This window comes from Etheostoma cragini, chromosome 8 (assembly GCF_013103735.1).
Source record: "Etheostoma cragini isolate CJK2018 chromosome 8, CSU_Ecrag_1.0, whole genome shotgun sequence".
Classification (NCBI taxonomy): Eukaryota; Metazoa; Chordata; class Actinopteri; order Perciformes; family Percidae; genus Etheostoma; species Etheostoma cragini.
Genome location: NC_048414.1, coordinates 8,482,418 through 8,501,281, shown reverse-complemented (window position 1 = coordinate 8,501,281; position 18,864 = coordinate 8,482,418). Strand labels below are relative to the sequence as shown.

At 39.8% G+C, this 18,864-nt stretch overlaps 2 protein-coding genes across 2 annotated transcripts; one reads left to right on the top strand and one right to left on the bottom strand.

The window, feature by feature from the left end:
• Window positions 1–8,936: 8,936 nt before the first annotated feature.
• Window positions 8,937–10,107, top strand: LOC117949167 (leptin-like). The gene is made up of 2 exons (XM_034879217.1): window positions 8,937–9,169; window positions 9,279–10,107. The coding sequence occupies exons 1-2, from the start codon at window positions 9,020–9,022 to the stop codon at window positions 9,615–9,617; spliced, it is 489 nt and encodes a 162-aa protein (XP_034735108.1). The 5' UTR covers window positions 8,937–9,019; the 3' UTR covers window positions 9,618–10,107.
• Window positions 10,108–11,131: 1,024 nt separating this feature from the next.
• rbm28 (RNA binding motif protein 28) lies at window positions 11,132–18,187 on the bottom strand. Its single transcript, XM_034879214.1, has 20 exons — window positions 17,817–18,187; window positions 17,524–17,670; window positions 17,326–17,432; window positions 17,136–17,211; window positions 16,928–17,020; window positions 16,722–16,793; window positions 16,451–16,550; window positions 16,100–16,347; window positions 15,933–15,999; window positions 15,696–15,805; window positions 15,535–15,608; window positions 15,263–15,398; window positions 14,871–14,935; window positions 14,567–14,725; window positions 14,116–14,268; window positions 13,892–13,966; window positions 13,656–13,785; window positions 13,281–13,419; window positions 12,335–12,449; window positions 11,132–11,446 (listed from the first exon to the last, which is right to left on the bottom strand). The coding sequence occupies exons 1-20, from the start codon at window positions 17,932–17,934 to the stop codon at window positions 11,309–11,311; spliced, it is 2,322 nt and encodes a 773-aa protein (XP_034735105.1). The 5' UTR covers window positions 17,935–18,187; the 3' UTR covers window positions 11,132–11,308.
• Between the last annotated feature and the right edge of the window lie 677 nt (window positions 18,188–18,864).

Here is an 18,864-nt window from a genome sequence, read left to right as displayed (position 1 = left end):
AAAGACCAGGGGACGTCAATCTTAAGGTTTTAAATGCCCAGACTCATCTGACCTTGCCCCAACAACACCATGAGTTCTTCTAAGCAGTTGTCTGCTGAAACTGAAACTGAAAATAGTTGACGCTCTCAGCAGGAGAAGAATTTAAGAAGATAGCAAAGGGTTTTCAGATGCCAATATCCTCTGATCGGAATGTGATTAAGAAATGTTAGTCATCAGGAACAGTGGAAGTTAAAGCAAGATCTGGAAGACCAAGAAAAATATCAGACAGAACAGCTCGCAGGATTGTAAGCAAAGCGAGTCGAACCCCACGTTTGACTGCACGATCCATCCAGAAAGACCTGGCAGACACTGGAGTTGTGGTACACCATTCCACTATAGATACTGCAAGAGATACTTGTACAAATGTGGTCTTCATGGAAAAGTCATCAGAAGAAAACCTCTTCCACGTCCTCACCACAAAAATCAGCGTTTGAAGTTTGCAAATGAACATGTAGACAAGCCTGATGCATTGTGGCAACAAGTACAAGGTATTAACTCTATAGGCTGCCCAAACTTTTGCAGTTGCCATTTTTTTGTTTTCTGTTATTTTGAAACTGTATATGATGGAAATAAAACTTAACTTTTGCGACATATTTCGTTTAATCTGTCATTTGATGCCTTTTGGAGATTTTTCCATCTTTTCTTGGCTTCTTCATGCACATTAAAAAAATCTTTTACCTGGGGTGCCCAAACTTTTGAGCCCCTCCTGTATACATCAAACATCTGGAACCAAAATTTCCTGAGATTGCTGTCAGTTTTAATTGGAGACAAGATGACCCCCTCTCGCTGATAATGTGTGACAACTCGTCCTGCAGCTTCAACAGATGGTGGAGTTCATTCGTGCACCTGCCATTTATTCTAGACTGATCGGCTGCTGAAAGGTAAAGTTGGACAACTGCATGTGTTCCTGATTCTTCTCTGAGGCCAAAGCACCATTGCATCAGTCATTGCCCAGAGATAACAGTCCAGTTTGGGCCACTTGTTTGTCTGCTTACACTCAGGAGCAACCAATCAGAGTAGCCGTTGCCTACCTTAACGTTCAGTCAAACATCCACTCAATTTTACATGTTTGGTTAAATCAAGTCTTGCATTCTGTCCACTGGACTTCACAGCCTTTATGGGGTACCAACAAATTTCAAAGTTGCGTTGTGTCCGTCAGGAAAACCTTGAAAAAAATTGGATTTCTATCCATTTTCTTTGTCGGAGCTTTTTAACATTGATACCCATTCCCCCAGCCTGCCTATGGTCCCCCAGTGACTGGAGATGGCGATAGGTGAAAAGTGAGCTCTGGGTATCCTGCTCTGCCTTTGAGAAAATAAAAGCTCAAATGGGCCGAACTGGAATCTTGCCTCCCATGAGGTCATGAGGGGCAAGGTTACCTTCTCCTTCTCTGCTTCAACCGTCCAGAACATATGGCCCACCCATGAGAAAGAGAGACATCATGGCTTTCAAACCAGCAAAGTGGCAGTTGGTCAAGGCCACACCTAAAGCCCTCCTTCCTTCTTTCCTTGCTACCATGTTTGCATCACGTTAAAATGTGTTTAAAAATAAAGCTGGCAGAGGTGACCTCTAGCTCACCCAGTAAGACTGTTTGCCCCATGTAGGCTCTTTGCAACGGGCTGGGTGTTGAGTCCAACCGGCAGCCCTTTGCTGCATGTCATCCCCTCTCTTTCTCTCCCTTTTCCTGTCCAAGGAAAAGCCCCAAAGAATCTTAAAAATTAAAATAACATAAAAATGCCAGTAATCGTTAAATCCGTTAAATCAAGTCTAAGTATAGTATTACATGGACAATTTATACGGTTATCTACTACAGCAATTAGAGCATTATACTGGAAAATGCATTAACTACCTCATAGGCTAATACTTCATGTGAAATAAACGTATGTCTCATTAAAATCAGAACATACTTCCTTCCTGTTTAATTCTTTTTATGACACATTATAACACCCACGGTCTCCCATAAAATGAGTCTTATAACACGGTGTGCTCTGACACCATATAGAAGAGTCAATATTTATTAGTGTGATGCAGTAATCATGAACAAATCCTCAAATACCTGAAAATCACTTCTTCAATGTTCATTCACAGAAGGTCCACTAAGAGGAAGCCTCTCTTTAGCAGGAACACCCTGATCACATTCACACACAGATCCACATACATGGAGCTTTTGCCCAGTACAACCACAGTCTGATCTGCTGGCCACTGAGCAGCTCCACTGGAGCGGTTGGGGTTAAGGGTCTTGCTCAAGGTCGTAATGTGGTAAGGTGTCCAACCTTTAGGCCACTGCTGCCCATTTAGTATCCAAATACAAACCAACCCAAAATTTGACTGTGAAGTCATGTTGTGCTTCTCTCAAAAATCAAGATTTGAATCAACAAATCTCAACACAAACCGTGCAGTTGTGGTTGGGGCACACATTGTCTGGGTATGCTCTCATCAATCTCAGGACCCATTTTACAAATATCAGATTGAAATAATGAAAGGAGTGATTTTCTTTTTTCAAAGGAGGGCTATTAAAGAGGGCTGGCTGGAGTGATGAATGGTCTGGGAATGGAGCATGCCGCATACAAACTATTAACTACACAATGAACACATTCAGGGCAAAGTGTTACAGTTCAAGGAGGTAAGGTCCAAAACGCAGAGACAAGGCAAGCAGGCAGGCAAGAGAGTTCTAGAGAGGATTTATTGAACAAAAAACAGGGAGTACCAAACGGAATAACAAATGCTAAAAAAACAAGTCCAAAGTCAAAAAACACAAAAAATCCAAAAAGGTAAGAGGGAAAAAAGAAAACCCCAAAACTGGAAAACTGAACAAAAGCACAGATATCTAAGAGAACCAGCAACTGGAACAAACACTGGCAGGAGCGAAGAAAAGCAGGAACAGGCAAAGACAGACAAAACGAGCCGACAAGAGACGTAGGGAGCACAGACACTAAAAGTACATGGGCAATGAGACAACTAGAGGCAGGTGACAAGAAGGCTGGGAAACAGGTGGAAGACATCAGGTAATCACAGGGACGGGCAAACACTGGAAGTAAAACTAAAGGTAAGACGAGATAGACACCAGACTTCAAAATAAAACAGGAAACAGAACATTCAACATTCAACACTCATGGGGAGAACACGATAAGAACAACAAGCCAAGACCAAAAATACCAAATACTTATCGCAAGAAATGACAGAACCAGGCTAAGAACTAAACTCAGGAAAACCGACTACCTCAATAAAATAAGACAAAAACACAAAATCATAGAACAAAGGCTTTCTTTGTTTTGAAGTAACAATTTCAAACTGAGCTTTTAGTACAGCAGGATTCCAAAAACTCTTTGTGATTGCAGCCTTCCCTCTTCGGTAATTCCTTTGTGTGTTGCAAGTGTTGCAAAGGTAAATAAGAAGCATAATTCCAATAACCTCTCAATAACCTCTAATCTTTTATTTCCATTGACACAACAAACGATCTCCGCCTTTCACTACTGATGATGAAACCGGACAAAACACAACAATACAACAACGCAATAACGATTACCTCCCCAGTACTTTCTGGGTAATTCCGAATCAGTGCTTGAAGGAGTACCCGCATGGTAAAGTGCTACTACAGCACAATCCAAATCACATAAAAAAGTGTGTTTCAAAGTATTTGGCAAGAAAGAGCTAACATCACTTAGTTTCATTTTACTTAGGTTTGGTTTGGTGTATTGTATTGTTATGTGCTCATCCAGCAACATTTTCTGTCCTCCAAAAGTGTCTACATAAGGGTTTTGACATCAGATATTTCCTCTCATTGGTTGCCTGCCAGGGACTTAGTGTTTATACGTTTTTTCACAAAGGTATTTTACAAGATTGCATTTATAGAACTTACAGAACAACAATCTCTTAACACATCGTGCTGTATGTTTAATGCAATGGAAATGTGAATGCGAATTATCTCATGTGATGGACTCTTTTTGAAGAGTTTGGTGTGATAGTTGTGTAATGATGAATAAACTCCTCCGGAATCGAAACCCAAAGAAAGGGAGAGGACTTATTAACAGGAAGTTTATTTCATTGCTTTGGCTAAAACTTTCACACTGCTGGGATCTGACTGGCTGGAAAAAGGATTACTGTAAGCGTGTTACAGATAAATTGTTCAACATCCACAGAAATGTTGGGAAAGGGAATCAGTGAACCCTAAAATTTCTTGGACCTTGCATAACATGTCACTTTTTGTAGTCTTCATGGTGTTTTTTTTCAATTTGACTTGCTTAATCCTTTGTAATAGGTTCCTTGTGTTAGCATGTGCTGCCTTTGAAATTTTAAACTGGCCAATGTTGCGAAGGTTATAAGATATTGCTCGCTGTGACTGGACTTTTTCAGAGCTCTGACTCATTCTAAAACTATGAAGCGATGAAAAGCTGATTCAGCTTTTTTTAGACCAGTTTTATGGTGGTAGCGTCACTCAAGTGTCTGGGGGTGAAAACAACACATCGTCCTGAATGGCAGCACATGCACAATCAATAAATCTGAATTCCCGTCATTCCTGTGACTCATCCAGGCAGACCTTGCTGAGTGGGATTCCTGGTTTACATGCTGCATCTGGACAAGTAATCGGATACTGTGTGAAGCCCATCACAATGGTTCAGCCAGTGCTACTAAGGGAGCAGCTCAGTGACACTTTGTTAACTTTTGGGTCTGTAAATTGCTCCAAGTCGTTCACTGTTAAAGTTATGACAACCATTCTCTTAACCTTACATACAGTATGTATGTGTGTGCGTTAAATTTTTATAATTTGATAAAAGAGGGGCACACACTTTTTTCTGAAGATGTGACTCACATGCTCCCATAAGACACAAAGTGCTCATGAATTATTAACAAAGCCTTGCAGCATCCTTCTGTCATTATCCAGGAGGGGAGTTCTCGTCCTGCAAACGCTGATTGATCCTTCATGGTCCCAGAGACAAGGGGCACCCACACATTACCCACAAAGATCTTTGCAGCAGTTTTGGTTTTAAATGTAGGCACACATGTGTATCTTTACTGTTGGACCATTACAACAGTTTGTGTTGTTTTGTTCATATACCACATAGGTTATGTAAGATGATATGCAGTTCTATGGTTGAGCACTGGGCAGTGTATTACCTGGGAAGGCCCAAAGGTAATGGTAATCAGTCACAGGTGTCACAGGAAAATGGGGAAAGCATGCAACTTTCACCGTGTCAGGCGTGTCGGTTGTGTCATGGTTTGAATTGTTTGACAAGCACAATGAATGAAACTAAACCAGAAAAATGAAATGAAATGGACTAATGCTTGTGCAACGGTGAGCAGGCCGTAAAATAAATAAATAAAATAAAAGGAAAATAAATGGGTCACAGCACCGAAATGCAGACATATTGTGGACGTTGATTATTGGCACACAAGCAAGTTCTCCCCTGATCCCACCTCTTTGGCCTAATGTAGGAGTTGATAAGAGACTGCGTTTACTGTTTAGAAATAATTAGAGCACGCTGAGTGGGCTAAATTAACAGATTATAGATCTTGTAGTGACAACAATGTCAAGAGTGACTATCCCACATTTTGTCAAAACGTTTCCTGTATATGACCACGTCCCAAATCAGCAGGCAAAATTGAGGTTATTATTCACCCCAGATGTCAGGAACATTTCTTTGCATGCAATGAAACCCGCTTTGTTGCTGATAAGAGAGCTGCCTAAATCCCTCTGGGACAGCTCTGACGAAACCTGTTGGGAAAAAAAGTATTTGGAAACTATCTAATTATGTCATTCACCTCATTCCTTCATGTTTTTCTTTATGAATAATACACTATTCCTGTTGAAAGTACAAGTGGGATACGGTCACTCACTTACTTTCCTTCCCAGAAATATGTCCTTTAGTGTGTCTTTTTCCACAACAAGTTTCAGATCCTTTCACAGTTCTGCAAAGTGTAGCAGTGACTATGTTTTAAAAGTTTTATGAGACCTCTCAGTGTGTGTGTGTATGTGTGTGTGTGTGTGTGTGTGTGTGTGTGTGTGTGTGTGTGTGTGTGTGTGTGTGTGTGTGTGTGATCTGCATGAGCCATTTACCAGTTTGCAGGACTTACTGTAAGTTACCTTGAGAGAAAATGGAAATGGCCATTATGGTTTTGTTCCCTGTGGAAGCGGGCCTCCCTCCAACACACACACGTGTAGATTCTTGGCCTCTCTGACCTTGCTTCAGAGGAACAGAAACGTCAGCACAGCCTCCCCCATCCTTCATGAAGACAGACATCTGCATCCCAAAACATCTACTCTACGAAAAATACATAGCTTTCAAAATACTTTTCCCAAGAAGAGCATTAAATATGAGCACATTTAGCACAAATGAATTAAATGTGTCCTTCAAATGTCTGTAAAGACAGGAGGCCTACATTAGAAACATCTGGTATCTATCGTGATACACAACGTACCAATGATCTTGTTCTTTATTGGAACAATTCCTCAATGCTGCATAAACTTTGAGTACTCTGTAAATTTAAGTCTGAAAAGGTGTTTTTGTGCTGCAGAGCAGAAGGTAGATATTGGGTAGATAACAGCAACATTCATTGTTAGGATCCTCACAGTTATAATGCCGTTAGGTTAGTTATCAAGATGTATTAGCAAGTATTCCTACCGCCCAACCTGAACTGGAAAAGATCATGAAGGATGGTTCCCTTGTGTTGAAAATGCAAATGCTCACACAATCATCAACTTGTGTCCATTCTGTGTCTAAGATGCAGCGTTGGACTGCATAACCATTTTTTCAGAAATCTCTGTTTGGTGTTGTACAAGCTAAACTGTAAAAACATTGGAATAATGTGAAGTAGATGACTCAGCTATTGTACGTGTGGCTGGAATTCACCAAAAATGTATTGGTCATTTTAACTTTTGAAAGCATCTATTTTTTTTCTCTGACATTTGAAGCCCAGTGATACAATCATATTGATTACACAAATCCATACAATAAATAACTGAATGGACAAACTGAAATAAAAATTAAGAATGCACAATGATATAAAAAATGACGAATGAACAAAAAATATACAAAAAAAAAGATTTGAAGACCCAAAAGAAATGCTTATGAATTCAGATTCAGTATCAAAACACAAGATGTAAGGACATAAAGACCTGATCAGGCCAGTAATCAATAAGAAGCATCGGATTTATATAATCCAAGAATAATCTTGAGATCAGTCGGGAGAAGAGCTGTGTCATACTCTTTCAAATAACTTAACTTAACTGTTATATTTTTATTGTTTTGGTTCTTTTTCGTCCTGCAACTGTACACGCTTAGACACACTGATGGAACATCCTAAATAAATACTTACATAACTGGCAGAATTAGGCAATGTTTAGAGTGCGTGGTGAAGATAAGTGAGTGTGAGCGCAGGAAGTAACATTTATGGCACATTGAGCAGTCTAGCTACAGCTGTGATCATTATCTGTAGACGGGCTTTTTTTTTTTTTTAACGGGGCTGAAGCACTCCTAAACATGAGCCTGGCACCTCTAAAAAAGAATTGCCAAAGAAATAAAAAAAATAAAAAATGTGCTAAGTTAAACTATTGTGAACTAGAGGGTTCTGCTCTGGGACATACAAAGTTAGCATAGTAGAATAATGTTGGAAAATGTTGAGTGAACCCCTAAAGCTCTGATCCTAGAATCGCACCTGTCCGTGAAAGAGATATCAGTATTTTAGAGTTTACACAGGAACATGAGTGTGTTGTGTCCTGCACTTCCTAATTTTGATAAAATTGTTTGTCTAAATGTTTCCCCAATGATTCAAATACGTCAGGTGACCACCAGAAACAAAGTTAACCTTGTCAACGGCTCCTGCAGTTCCACAAAGGAGAGGCAGAGGTCAGGGTGTAAGTGTGGGGGTGGATGAGGGGGGAAATGGGGGTTGGAGAGAGGTGAGTAAGAGATGAGTCAACAGCCCTCCACTATAAGATGTCCTGATGAAGCTCAACAGTGGCATACACACAGACATCCAGCCAAGGTAAGGTCCACTTTCTTCTCCATCTCGTTCATACTCTTGGGCTTCAACTCTTCCACCTTTTGGCTGTCCTCACAGTCCCACTTGGGCTGTCACCATTTACCAGTGCATCACTTTGTTTAACTGCTTTTTGAAGTACATTTGAATAATGGATTCATTTCTAAAAAAAATGCACATTTGAAAAAGTCTTACAGTGTGCCTTCTGTCTATTCTAGCAAAGGTTTGGAAAACAGGGAGTTGGGAACAATAGTGTTGGTCAAAGTCAGTGAACTTTGTATCTGTTACACAGTCAGGATTTCCCAGGTGTCTCTTTCGCCAATATTTGCTGCCATAATCAAACACATTGAGTGACTGACTGGAAGGAAGCATGTGTGTTATGTATACAATGAGTATTTGTGGAAAATGTATTGAGATCCTTTACTTAAAAGTACTATTACAACTTTAAAAATACTCTGTTACAATTAAAAGGTCTACATTGAAAGTGTAACTCTGTGAAAGTATGTAAGTGTCATCAGGGAAATGTACGTAAAGTATCAAAAAAAAAGTACTCAATGCAGAAAAATCCTCACAATGTATAAACTGGAAATGATCAAACAGTTCTGTCAATCAACTTTAATCGGCTAATCATTTCAGCTGTACATGTAGGCCCTGAATATTGTTGGATAGTTTAATTTCTAATAAAGCGTATTTTATAAACTACATGTGTTTTGTGTGCCAAAATCTTTAATTTGTAAGTAACAAGGAACTTAAGCTGTCAGATTCATGTGGTTGAGTAAAAAGTACAATCTTTCTCTCTGAAATGTACCGGAGTAGAAGTAGAAAGTGGCATTAAAAAAAAAGACGAAAGTAAAGTTCCTCAAATTTGTACTTGAATACAGTACATAAGTAAATCTACTCAAGGTACATTATACCACTAACAGGAAGAATAACCTACATTCTCTTTTCTCCTAGAGTACCAGTGTTATTCTGAGTTTGGTAAATCCAGAGAAATACTACAAATATGGAATACACTTTGGCCCTGGTGTTTTCTCTGCTGCATGTTTTGAGTGTGGGTACAGCTGCTCCTCTGCCAGTGGAAGTAGTGAAGATGAGATCAAAAGTGAAATGGATGGCTGATCAGCTGGTGGTTCGGCTGAATAAAGATTTCCAGGTAATCTTTGTGTTTCTGTTTGTGGTGATGCTGAATCTCAAGTATTTACAAAAGTCAGTGTGTTTTTGATAGAATCACAATCTCTCTCTCTCTCTCTCTCTTGCTGCAGGTCCCAACTGGTCTGACACTGCGAGAACCTGCGGATGATCTGGATGGACTTTCCTCCATAATGACAGTCTTGGAGGGTTACAACAGCCTGATCTCTGACACATTCGACTGGATCCCCCAGGTCAAGTCTGATATCTCGTCACTGACGGGTTACCTCGATGAGTGGAGGCAAGGCCACTGTAGTGAGCAGAGGCCAAAGCCGTCAGTGCCGGGGCCGCTCCAAGAGCTACAGAGTCAAAAGTTAAAGTATATTCATACCGTGAGCATCGAGGCTCTCATGAGAGTGAAGGAGTTTCTCCATATGCTACTGAAAAATCTGGATCATCTTGAGACTTGCTGAAAGACTGACATTAGGACCAATATTTGCAAGTTGCTATCCTCATACTTGGACAGAATTTGCTATGTCTGCATCAGTGATGTCTGATTTCCCACCTTGCAAAGTTGAACTTTTGCAATGTGTTTTGAAGGAAATGTATTCTTGAACACTCACTTATTTATATATGCATTAATTTATACACTCTACTTAGAAAAGATTTAGTTTGTAACATTGTCTTCTCATCAGGATGTTAGGAGCAAAAGGTTAGTTTCCACAGAATTGTTTCTAAGCAAAGTGTTCTATGCTTTGCACTTAAATATAAATCATAGATTTGTATTGGGACACCACTGTTGCATCAACAAAGATCTCTTGGTGAAAACTATGGACCTCTTTAATAATTCACTAGTGCAACAGAATCAGCTGGCTGATTGCAGCCAGAGGAAACGTCACAATGAGCAGTGAGGTCATGCCTGGTAAATCCTGAAAACCAGGTCGAAACTTTCCTAAAAAAAAAAAAAAAAAAGAAAGAAAAAAAAAAGGTTGAAACCTGCCAAGAAAAATAGGTGCATTTGTATGGCAGGAAGGACAAAGGGCAACTTTCGTTTCAGTGGAATATCATCCGCTCTTCGAAAATGGTTATTTATATTGGTAGATGATATTTTGCTATATATTTTTTTTTACTACTGTATTTAAACTAAATAAATATTTAACAAAAATTTGAATTGTGATATATAGTTTGTCAGTGTTGTGTGAAGGATGAGAGGGATCTGAATAAAGTAAAAAAGACACATACACCAGGTCAATATACAATGTCATTTGTGGGTGTTGTATTCAAGGTTCATGAGCGGGAAGTGTTTATCCAGAGCTATCAGCTTATGATTAACATGGTGTAAAACTAGTACTGAAAACAGGGAATGTAATGGAAACTGTCATAATAAACATATCTGTGAATCCAACAAATATGGATTTCAGACTAAAATATAAAGATCAAACAAACACAAATTCAAAAGGTTTTTAATATATATATTCATAAAAAGCCAAAGTTCATGAAAAACTATATTTTACATTATTCAGTTTGTTTGATTCGTAAAAAACAAACAACGTAAGCATAGATAACAGCAATGAAGAAACAGAAAGAACAACATGGCATCATGGCTTTGCGTAAACATCCAAACCAACTTTCTAAAGTTAAGTGGCATGCTATCTGTACAAAGTATGAGCTATCTGCGTGTATGTGTACGCTGTAAGCAGTAGACAGTGGTCTTCAACGTCCCAGCGTTAAATGACACGCCACGTGGCACTTTCTACAGCCACGAGGTTACGTGTTATCGCGAGACTACGTCACGCGCGGTTTAAGGAAACCAAGAAACACGGTTGGGATTAGGAAAAGAAGACCAGGTTGGGTTTAGTCAAACAACAACGAGGCTGGCTTTAGGAAACGCCACACGCGTGATACTAACACCGCTCTGCTGGCTCAAAGTCCTCTTTCACGCCAATAATGGCATACAATTTGGCGCCATTCCATGAGATCAGTCCGGGATGAATGAAGTTAAGTGATAGTAAAGTTTCACACATGGATGTATACTGTACAATTTGACACATTTATGAGAAACATTGTACAACTTCCGAATGTGGTTTGAAGAGGTCCTCTGTTGTGCTAGCCTTTCAAAACAGTTTCTCACTCACACAGACAACGACATACTGTTCACACAGTATTAACTATCAAACCACTTGTTTCTTTTGATATTGGTGCTCTTGTCACCGTTACCCATCAGTTTCTTCTTGTACTGCTCCACCAGGCTGTCGAAACGGTCTCCGTCCCTTCTCTTGAACTGCTTCTTTGCTGCTTTAGCCTTCAGGAAAACAACAAAATAAACAGTCATCTGGTGCTTACAGGACAGCGCTGACAACGTATCAACAAACTCACGCACTGTCTCAAAAACTTAAAAATAGTAAAGTATGGTTCAACAGTACTGCTGGCAGAGATAAGGTCCAAAGTAAGATGTGTGATCGTGGTGGCAAAGCTTATTATTTGTCCAACGTATCTCATGACATTTATAAAATAAAAATTAAACACAATTGGGCGGAAAAAGTTAGTGTTGCAATTTTTAAAACTGTTTGACTTTATTACTTTTAAATTTAATAAGCCACATTTGAAAAATTTGTGAAAAAAGCTCTGTGGAAACTGCCGATCAGAGATTAAAATAGCCCGACAAGTGTCCACATTAAGCGATTAGCTAACAAGCATGGAAGTTAAAGGCTAGTTCAACACCCCTTTAACTGCAATGCTTATATAAACTTATTCCATCTAGATAGAATCACTTTAAAATTTATAAAATAATGTTACTACAATTCCACTAGGTGGCAGCAAAGCATTCAATTTCATTTTGGCTGGGAGACATAACTGTTCTGTCTTCAATGAATGAGGTGTAACCCATTCATGCTTTGTTTCAGTCTATCTTTGCTATACGGCTGCTTTGACCCCCCTCGGTGTTATTATTGTTTTGATTTGGTTTTTGGCAAGTTTCTTGTCAAGTTAGAGTCAGACAGATTTCAGAGCTTTACTGGTGTTGAAATGGGTCTTGAGGTTACCCAAATGTAACAAAATATATACTGACAAAGCCACTGTTTAAGTAGTTTCCAATAAATCAGTGCATCAGTAGCTAGTCTTTGTCGTAGGATGTTTCGTGACCATGACCCGAGACATTAAAATAAGCGTATACATTAGAGCATGTGCGAACCTGGTTTCTGGGACGTGTGGGCTTTTCCATCTGTTGTCTTTGACGGTCCTTCCTGTTAGATCCAGGCCTTGCTTTTTTGTGTGGCGGGGCCTGTTGCTTTCCCTTGTCACGCATTCTGCAAAAGGAAAGAACAGTTTGCATCAGTAACTTGATGTTGAGTCACAGGTTTGTCATACGTTTACCCATTTTGAAGGGCTGTTTGTAACCTGACAGGGTTCGTGTGGACCCCACGAAAACTAGCAACTAATTTGTGGAAGTTAATGGGGACAGACACAAGCAAGAAGGGTAGTACCAGGGCAAAATAGCCAAATAACTTTTTCTCAAGTTAAAAAATCATTTACCCTTGTTACTGCAACTACTAGTTGCATTAATGTAAAAGAGGTGTCAGAGTCCAGGAGATTTACTTTGGTTTTTTGTTTACACAAATCAAAAGGGAAGGCAAAATGTTGTCGAACCAGCTTTTACTGTAAAGTGCAGCTGCAGAACACCGGTAAGCTAACGTTGAACTGCGTCTTTAGCTGTGTGGTGCCTGCCGGTAAGCTACACTGTGTGTTTTTCTTTCTCCAGATGTGCGCAAGTAGGCAAAATACTGACACCCCTAAAGCTTCCCTGGTAATCTCTGCTTTGCATTTGTCATGGTGCCACTGAGTGTAAGAGGGCAAAAGGCAGAAGTATGTCCCTCTTTGGCTAATGTTTTTTAAAGATGGAGGCACAACATGGCGGCTGTCATTCCAGCGACTCGCTCGTATGTATTCTGAATTATTCTACATGGCAGAATACTCAGATTAGTTGGTGAAAGTAATTACACATGGAGCACATATTTGTGAAAGAACAAAAGTTTTTTTGCTAAGAATAAACTCAAAAACATTACAGAATCTAGGTTTATGCACTGAGTGGCACACAGTGCTTTGTAAACAGGACACTAGTAAAGTTTATAGAAGTGTACCTGATCTTAGGTCCTCGATGGGTAGGAAATGTAAGAACCTTCTTTCGTTTCTTTCCGTTCTCCAGATCCACATGCTCAACTTCAGGTTTGGTCTGGAAGCCCAAATGGCGGCTGCCTTGTTTCTGGCTTTGAGAAGGAGCTGATAAACACAGGAAAGTAGACGGACAGAAAATCAAAATGATGTTAAAAAATTAAACAAAAGATGTCCAAAGGCTGTGTTTAATTCAGTGTGCCAATATAAATATGGTTTCTCCACAGCGTTAGTGTGTGTATTGTGTCTTTGCTGTGACAAGAGGACAGCAACCCATTTGAGCCCATCTGCATTAGACCCTCAAGTCTACTTTCCTAATATGTTTTCTCAACTTGTTTTCATACCTCTCTCTGTTCCTGTCTGCTCTGATGAGGAGTGTGCTTCATTTCCCCCTTTCCTGGGTCCTTTTCCATCTCCAGCTGTCTGGGGCTGAGGTTTCGATCCTCCTTTAAAAGGCCGATTTTTGAAGAATTCCTGCAAATGTATCCGCTGAGTTACTTTCTATTTAGTAAAAAAACATTTTTCAATCTGAACGAGGATTCTAAGGATGCAACTATCACACGTATTTATACAAACGGACCTTATTTTTTTGATGCCGCAATTCCTTTATTTTCAGTTTCCTTGAATCCTCCAGGGAGAACTCAACGATAGGCCTCTGTAGGATGACATAAAAATATAATCCAGTGTGGCAAGCAAAAAAAAAAAAAAAAAACACTGTGTAGTCTTAAGATTCTACGAGTAAATAAATAAAAGCAGCAACAAAGCTCCTTTAAAAACACACAACCATTCTGTTGCAAAAAGTACCTTGTGTGAGCCAAAGATGTCAGGGTTGTTGTTAAGGTAACGAAGTGTGCTGAGAGCATGTTCATGGTCCTGGAACTGGACAAAGCCGTAACCTAACGATTGTCCATTATTCACCAGACCCTTCTCTGGCTTCTTGTCATACATCACCCGACACTATATGGAGAAACAGGACGGACAGCCAGACACACAGAGACACACAGAGACACACACACACACAAAACCAATCAAAGTGTTAACGCTCTTAATTCCACATTAACGCAGTAAATAAAAATGACAACACCAACCCCTAGTGGGCACACAGACACAATGTTTTAATTCCATGATCGTCAACATTCATTAGTACTACTCAGACAAAGCATTCCAGAATGGCCAGGAACAAAGCGGCAAATGACTGATACCTACTTTAACAATGCAGCTAGAATATCTAACAGTATGCCATATTGTTTCTCACCTCTGTGATGCGGACTCCCTTGCTTCCTTTTACTGCTTGGAGGCAAAGTGCTTTGAGTTTTTTATTGTCCACTGACTTGGGCAAGTTATGGACACACAGACGAGTCTTTGACACAAACACACCAATGTCCCGAAGCTTGGTCCTCTTTATTTCTTCAAACTAAGGGAAGTGGACAACAATAAAGATAGGCATGGACGTATGAGTAATTTGAGAGATGATGAGACAAACTAGCATGAAAGCATGCATTCAAAATCATTTTTCAAGTACAACCATCTTAAAAATGGTTAATGAAAAATGAACTCACTCTGGTTCTCTTGATCATATCCGCTTCAGGCACGCCCTCGGCAGCCTTGGTTCCAGCACGGATTACTGCGTGTGGAGGTCAGAAGAAAATATCATGACGGATCAAAACAGATTCAGAATGACTTCCACAAACAAGTGTGACAACTAAACCTATGTCAATACGTATATGAATACATATCTCACAAAACAGATATGGCTTTCCTCAATTCCTGTTAATCTTGGTTCACAGCTATATGTGTAAATCTGTTAAATCTGCGTGAAGCAATACCGGGGACAGGGAATCAAGTTACTCTGTGTAAGGTGAAAGGGTCACTGAAAGAGTTGAGCAACAGAACTGACAGGTGTCAAAGGAGAAAAAAAAAAAAAAAAAGAGCAGGAAATGAGTTTACTCACATCCCTCTCTGGCCAGGTACAGGTTCCTGGTGCCCGTTTCGACTTTCACTTTGTTCACTTTCAGCTTGGAAGCATCCTCTCTGCTCACCGCTGACACAATCAACAGCTTTCTGCCATCTACACGGATGCCACCATTCTGCATCAAATAACCCAATGTTACAACAAGACACAAATATCATTGCATTGCAGAAAACTGGACAACAGATGATGTCATGCTCTTAATAAAGAGGGATACAGGAAATGTTTATAGTTAATTATTCAGCAGGTATTACCTCTGCCTCTCCCTGTGCTGCAGCTATGCATTTGTCTGCAGCCACTTTAGTCTTGAACTGAGCAAAAGCACAACCTGGTAAAACATGAAATCGAAAATAAGTCAATCCACCTGTCTCAGCAACACAGAGAAGAGTGTTTACCTAAAGCACTGCTGACTCACCTTTTGAATGTCCTGTGTCTGCGTGGAGAACAACCTTTATGTAGTTAAGCTCTCCGTACTTAAGGAGAACTTCCTCCAGACCATCTTCCTCGGTGTCAAACGACAGGTTCCTAAATGAGCCGGGAGTAAGATGAACAAACATGGTGATACGATGAGAAGTTAGTATGAACGCATGGATCACTTGAGTAAGATAAACAAAAGCAGGTCTAAGATGAAGCAGTAAGAAAAACTGCAAACCTGATAAAAATGGTTCGTCCCTCTTTCACATCTGACGGGAGAAGTTTCTTTGAGGCTTTCTTTTTAGCTTTAGACATAAGAGCAGCAGACAAGCAGAGCTGAAATAACATTTTTAATGGACACTTATTTACATGAAAAATAGGAAAAACATAAGCAGAGATTGATACCTGATTCATCTTCTATGCCGTCCTCATCCTCCTCATCTTCCTCTTCATCCTGACTCTCGTCTGAAATATCATTTGACTCAAGGCTACTCTTATCGTCGTCATCGTCATCTCCCTCCTGGGACACATCATCCTCCTCTCCGTCCTCATTATCATCATCATCCTCCTCCTCCTCCTCCTCACTGTCTTCTTCCCCACTATCATCTGATTGGGATTCTTCCACCTGTTGCACAGCTGGTCTGGAAGGGAATCTATGGAAAAGATTAAAAATTAATAATTAATTAACCAGTTAAGTTAACCAGCTTTAACATCTGGTTGCATGTTAACACAGGTCTACATATTTGAGAGTCACACTTTTTCTTCTCTGGTGCTGCTTGTGGCTTTTCTTCATCCTCCTCTTCAGTGTCACTTTTTGTGACCGACTGTTTTGCAGTTGCCTCAGCATTCTTATTTCCTATGAGATAAACAAAAAAGTGTAAAATATTCCTATTTTTATTTTAATCGTTTAAGCATGTTCTATGCTATGAATGGCTATTAGAGGAAAAAATGTCTTGTAAATGGTCATTTTTGTTCTATAGTGGATAAAGTTTTTTCCCCCTTGCAGATGAAAAATACTGGATATTACCTGGACTTGAGGACAGCTGTGTGGCAATAAACTTGTCCTTAGGCACAGCCCAGTCAATTGCTACCTGCCGGCCTGTAAATGAAACAACAACCTTTAAAAAAAACATATTTACATGATGCACAGTAAATTAAAATGAATTTCCCAAATTGAGATACCAACAGTAAAATGAGATTCTCACACAACCGCAAAGTGTCACACTCACTAACCTTTTATCTCCTTTAGGTTCATAGCTTTAAGCGCTATTGCTGCCTCAGACACATTTTTAAAAAGGACAAATGCAAAACCTCGCATCTTCCCGTCTAGAAAGAAAAAACATAAGAACAAAACTTATGAACCCACTCGGTGGTCACACAACAACCCACGGTGTTGTCTGGCTTATTTGTGCATCCAGTAAAAATTAAAGCCATTTTATACCAGGTTTGAGGGGAATTTTGGCCTCGAGAACTGTTCCAAACTCGGATAAAACTTGCTTCAGATCATCTTCTGAGCACTGAAGCACAAGGCAAGTCATGTGTTACAGGTCAAGAGTACCACTTTAACAGAAGGTCAGAAAATTATTAAAAGTATGCTCGTCAGTTGCTGCATACCATGTAGCATACTGTACCTTAAAACTAAGGTTCCTTATAATGAGTCTAGCTTTCAGATGGGTTTTCCGGAAGCCTTTGGATTTCTGCTCATTTCCCTTTGGTGCTGCAGCTGGCTCTTTAGGTGCTAGATAATAGACACAAACAAGGTTACCAAATAGACATCGCGCGAGAGATCTCCCACTTGCTCGTTTTTGGACATGCCTTTATTAACACACCTGTTTTCCTTTTGTCTTTTATTTTCTTCTTCGCCACTGATGTAGAAAGTTTATTCCCGTCGTATTCTTTTATTTCTTTCATGGCTCGTTGTGCATCTTCCTGCATGGAATATGTAACGTAGCCAAATCCCCGACATTTTTCTGTGCCTGGTTTATAAAAATTAGTTATTGTTTACACAAATATAATTGTACTGAGAGTATATAACGGTAAGCCAGTCTGTAGGACCTAACGTATTAACAGTTAAGATTACATTTTATAGATGCATTATTTTGTAAAATGACAGTGACATCACCTGTCTCTCTGACCACGAAGCATTGCTTTACAGGACCAATTTCAGAGAATATTTCCTCTAGGCGTTCATTTGTAGCTGAAGCTGGTAGAGAACCAACGAATATGGTCTGCGCTGGCATGGCTCTCCGCTGCCTAGCTAACTTTAGCTGTTAGCTCGCTAATGTAATGTAACAACTCACAAACTGATGTCTTAATTTTTAACAATCCCCTATTGGTTGTTATTATCAAACTATTCGATATCAAACGAATAGGCGAAAATAATACATTCTCCAGAAATGTTAAACATGAACATAACTAGCTTCTAGATGAACTCGCATGTTTACATCATGGATGCGTGTGGGCCGCCATCTTGAAAAGTAAACGGAAATGGTGTCGAACCTACACTTCGCATTTACTTGCAGAAAACTGGTTCCTGCCCCCGCCGCCTACCGTCCCGGAGGAAATATTACGAGTCGCACTATGGCCACGCCCAACGAAGCAGCTCGATTGGTTGGTGGGTAGGACATGTTCATGTAAACATGGATGGCTGGCCAATTGTAGTGTGTGAATGCAATGTGAAGGGCGGGTCTTGGCGTGGCCATAGTGGAATTAGTAATACTGTCTCTTATGTAATTATTAATTTGTAAACAGATACAATTTTGTTTATGTTGATCATATAGATAGATAGATAGATCATAATTATACCTCTTGAGATTGTTCTGTACCAAAAATCAAAAAGATTAAAAATCGTGATTTCTAACGGCAAAAAATACGAGAGACACGTCGTTTTGAGTGTTTTTGAGGTGTTTTGAGCTGTGATAAGCGATTTCCCGAAGATTTAAGTTTATGGGAAAGATTGGGGCGTTTTTTTTTTTTGCAGATTTCGTGAAAACCGCGCGGAAAATCTTTTACAAAAGTCGTAGCACACCATTCCCTATCATCACACACACGATGTGTTGTCAATGCTCCGTGACTATGAAGGGACAAAATGTGGCGGAATAATTATGGGGATGATAGCATAGACCGGTCTATGGATAATAGTCGTTGTGGATATTGCTGCTACTACAGCG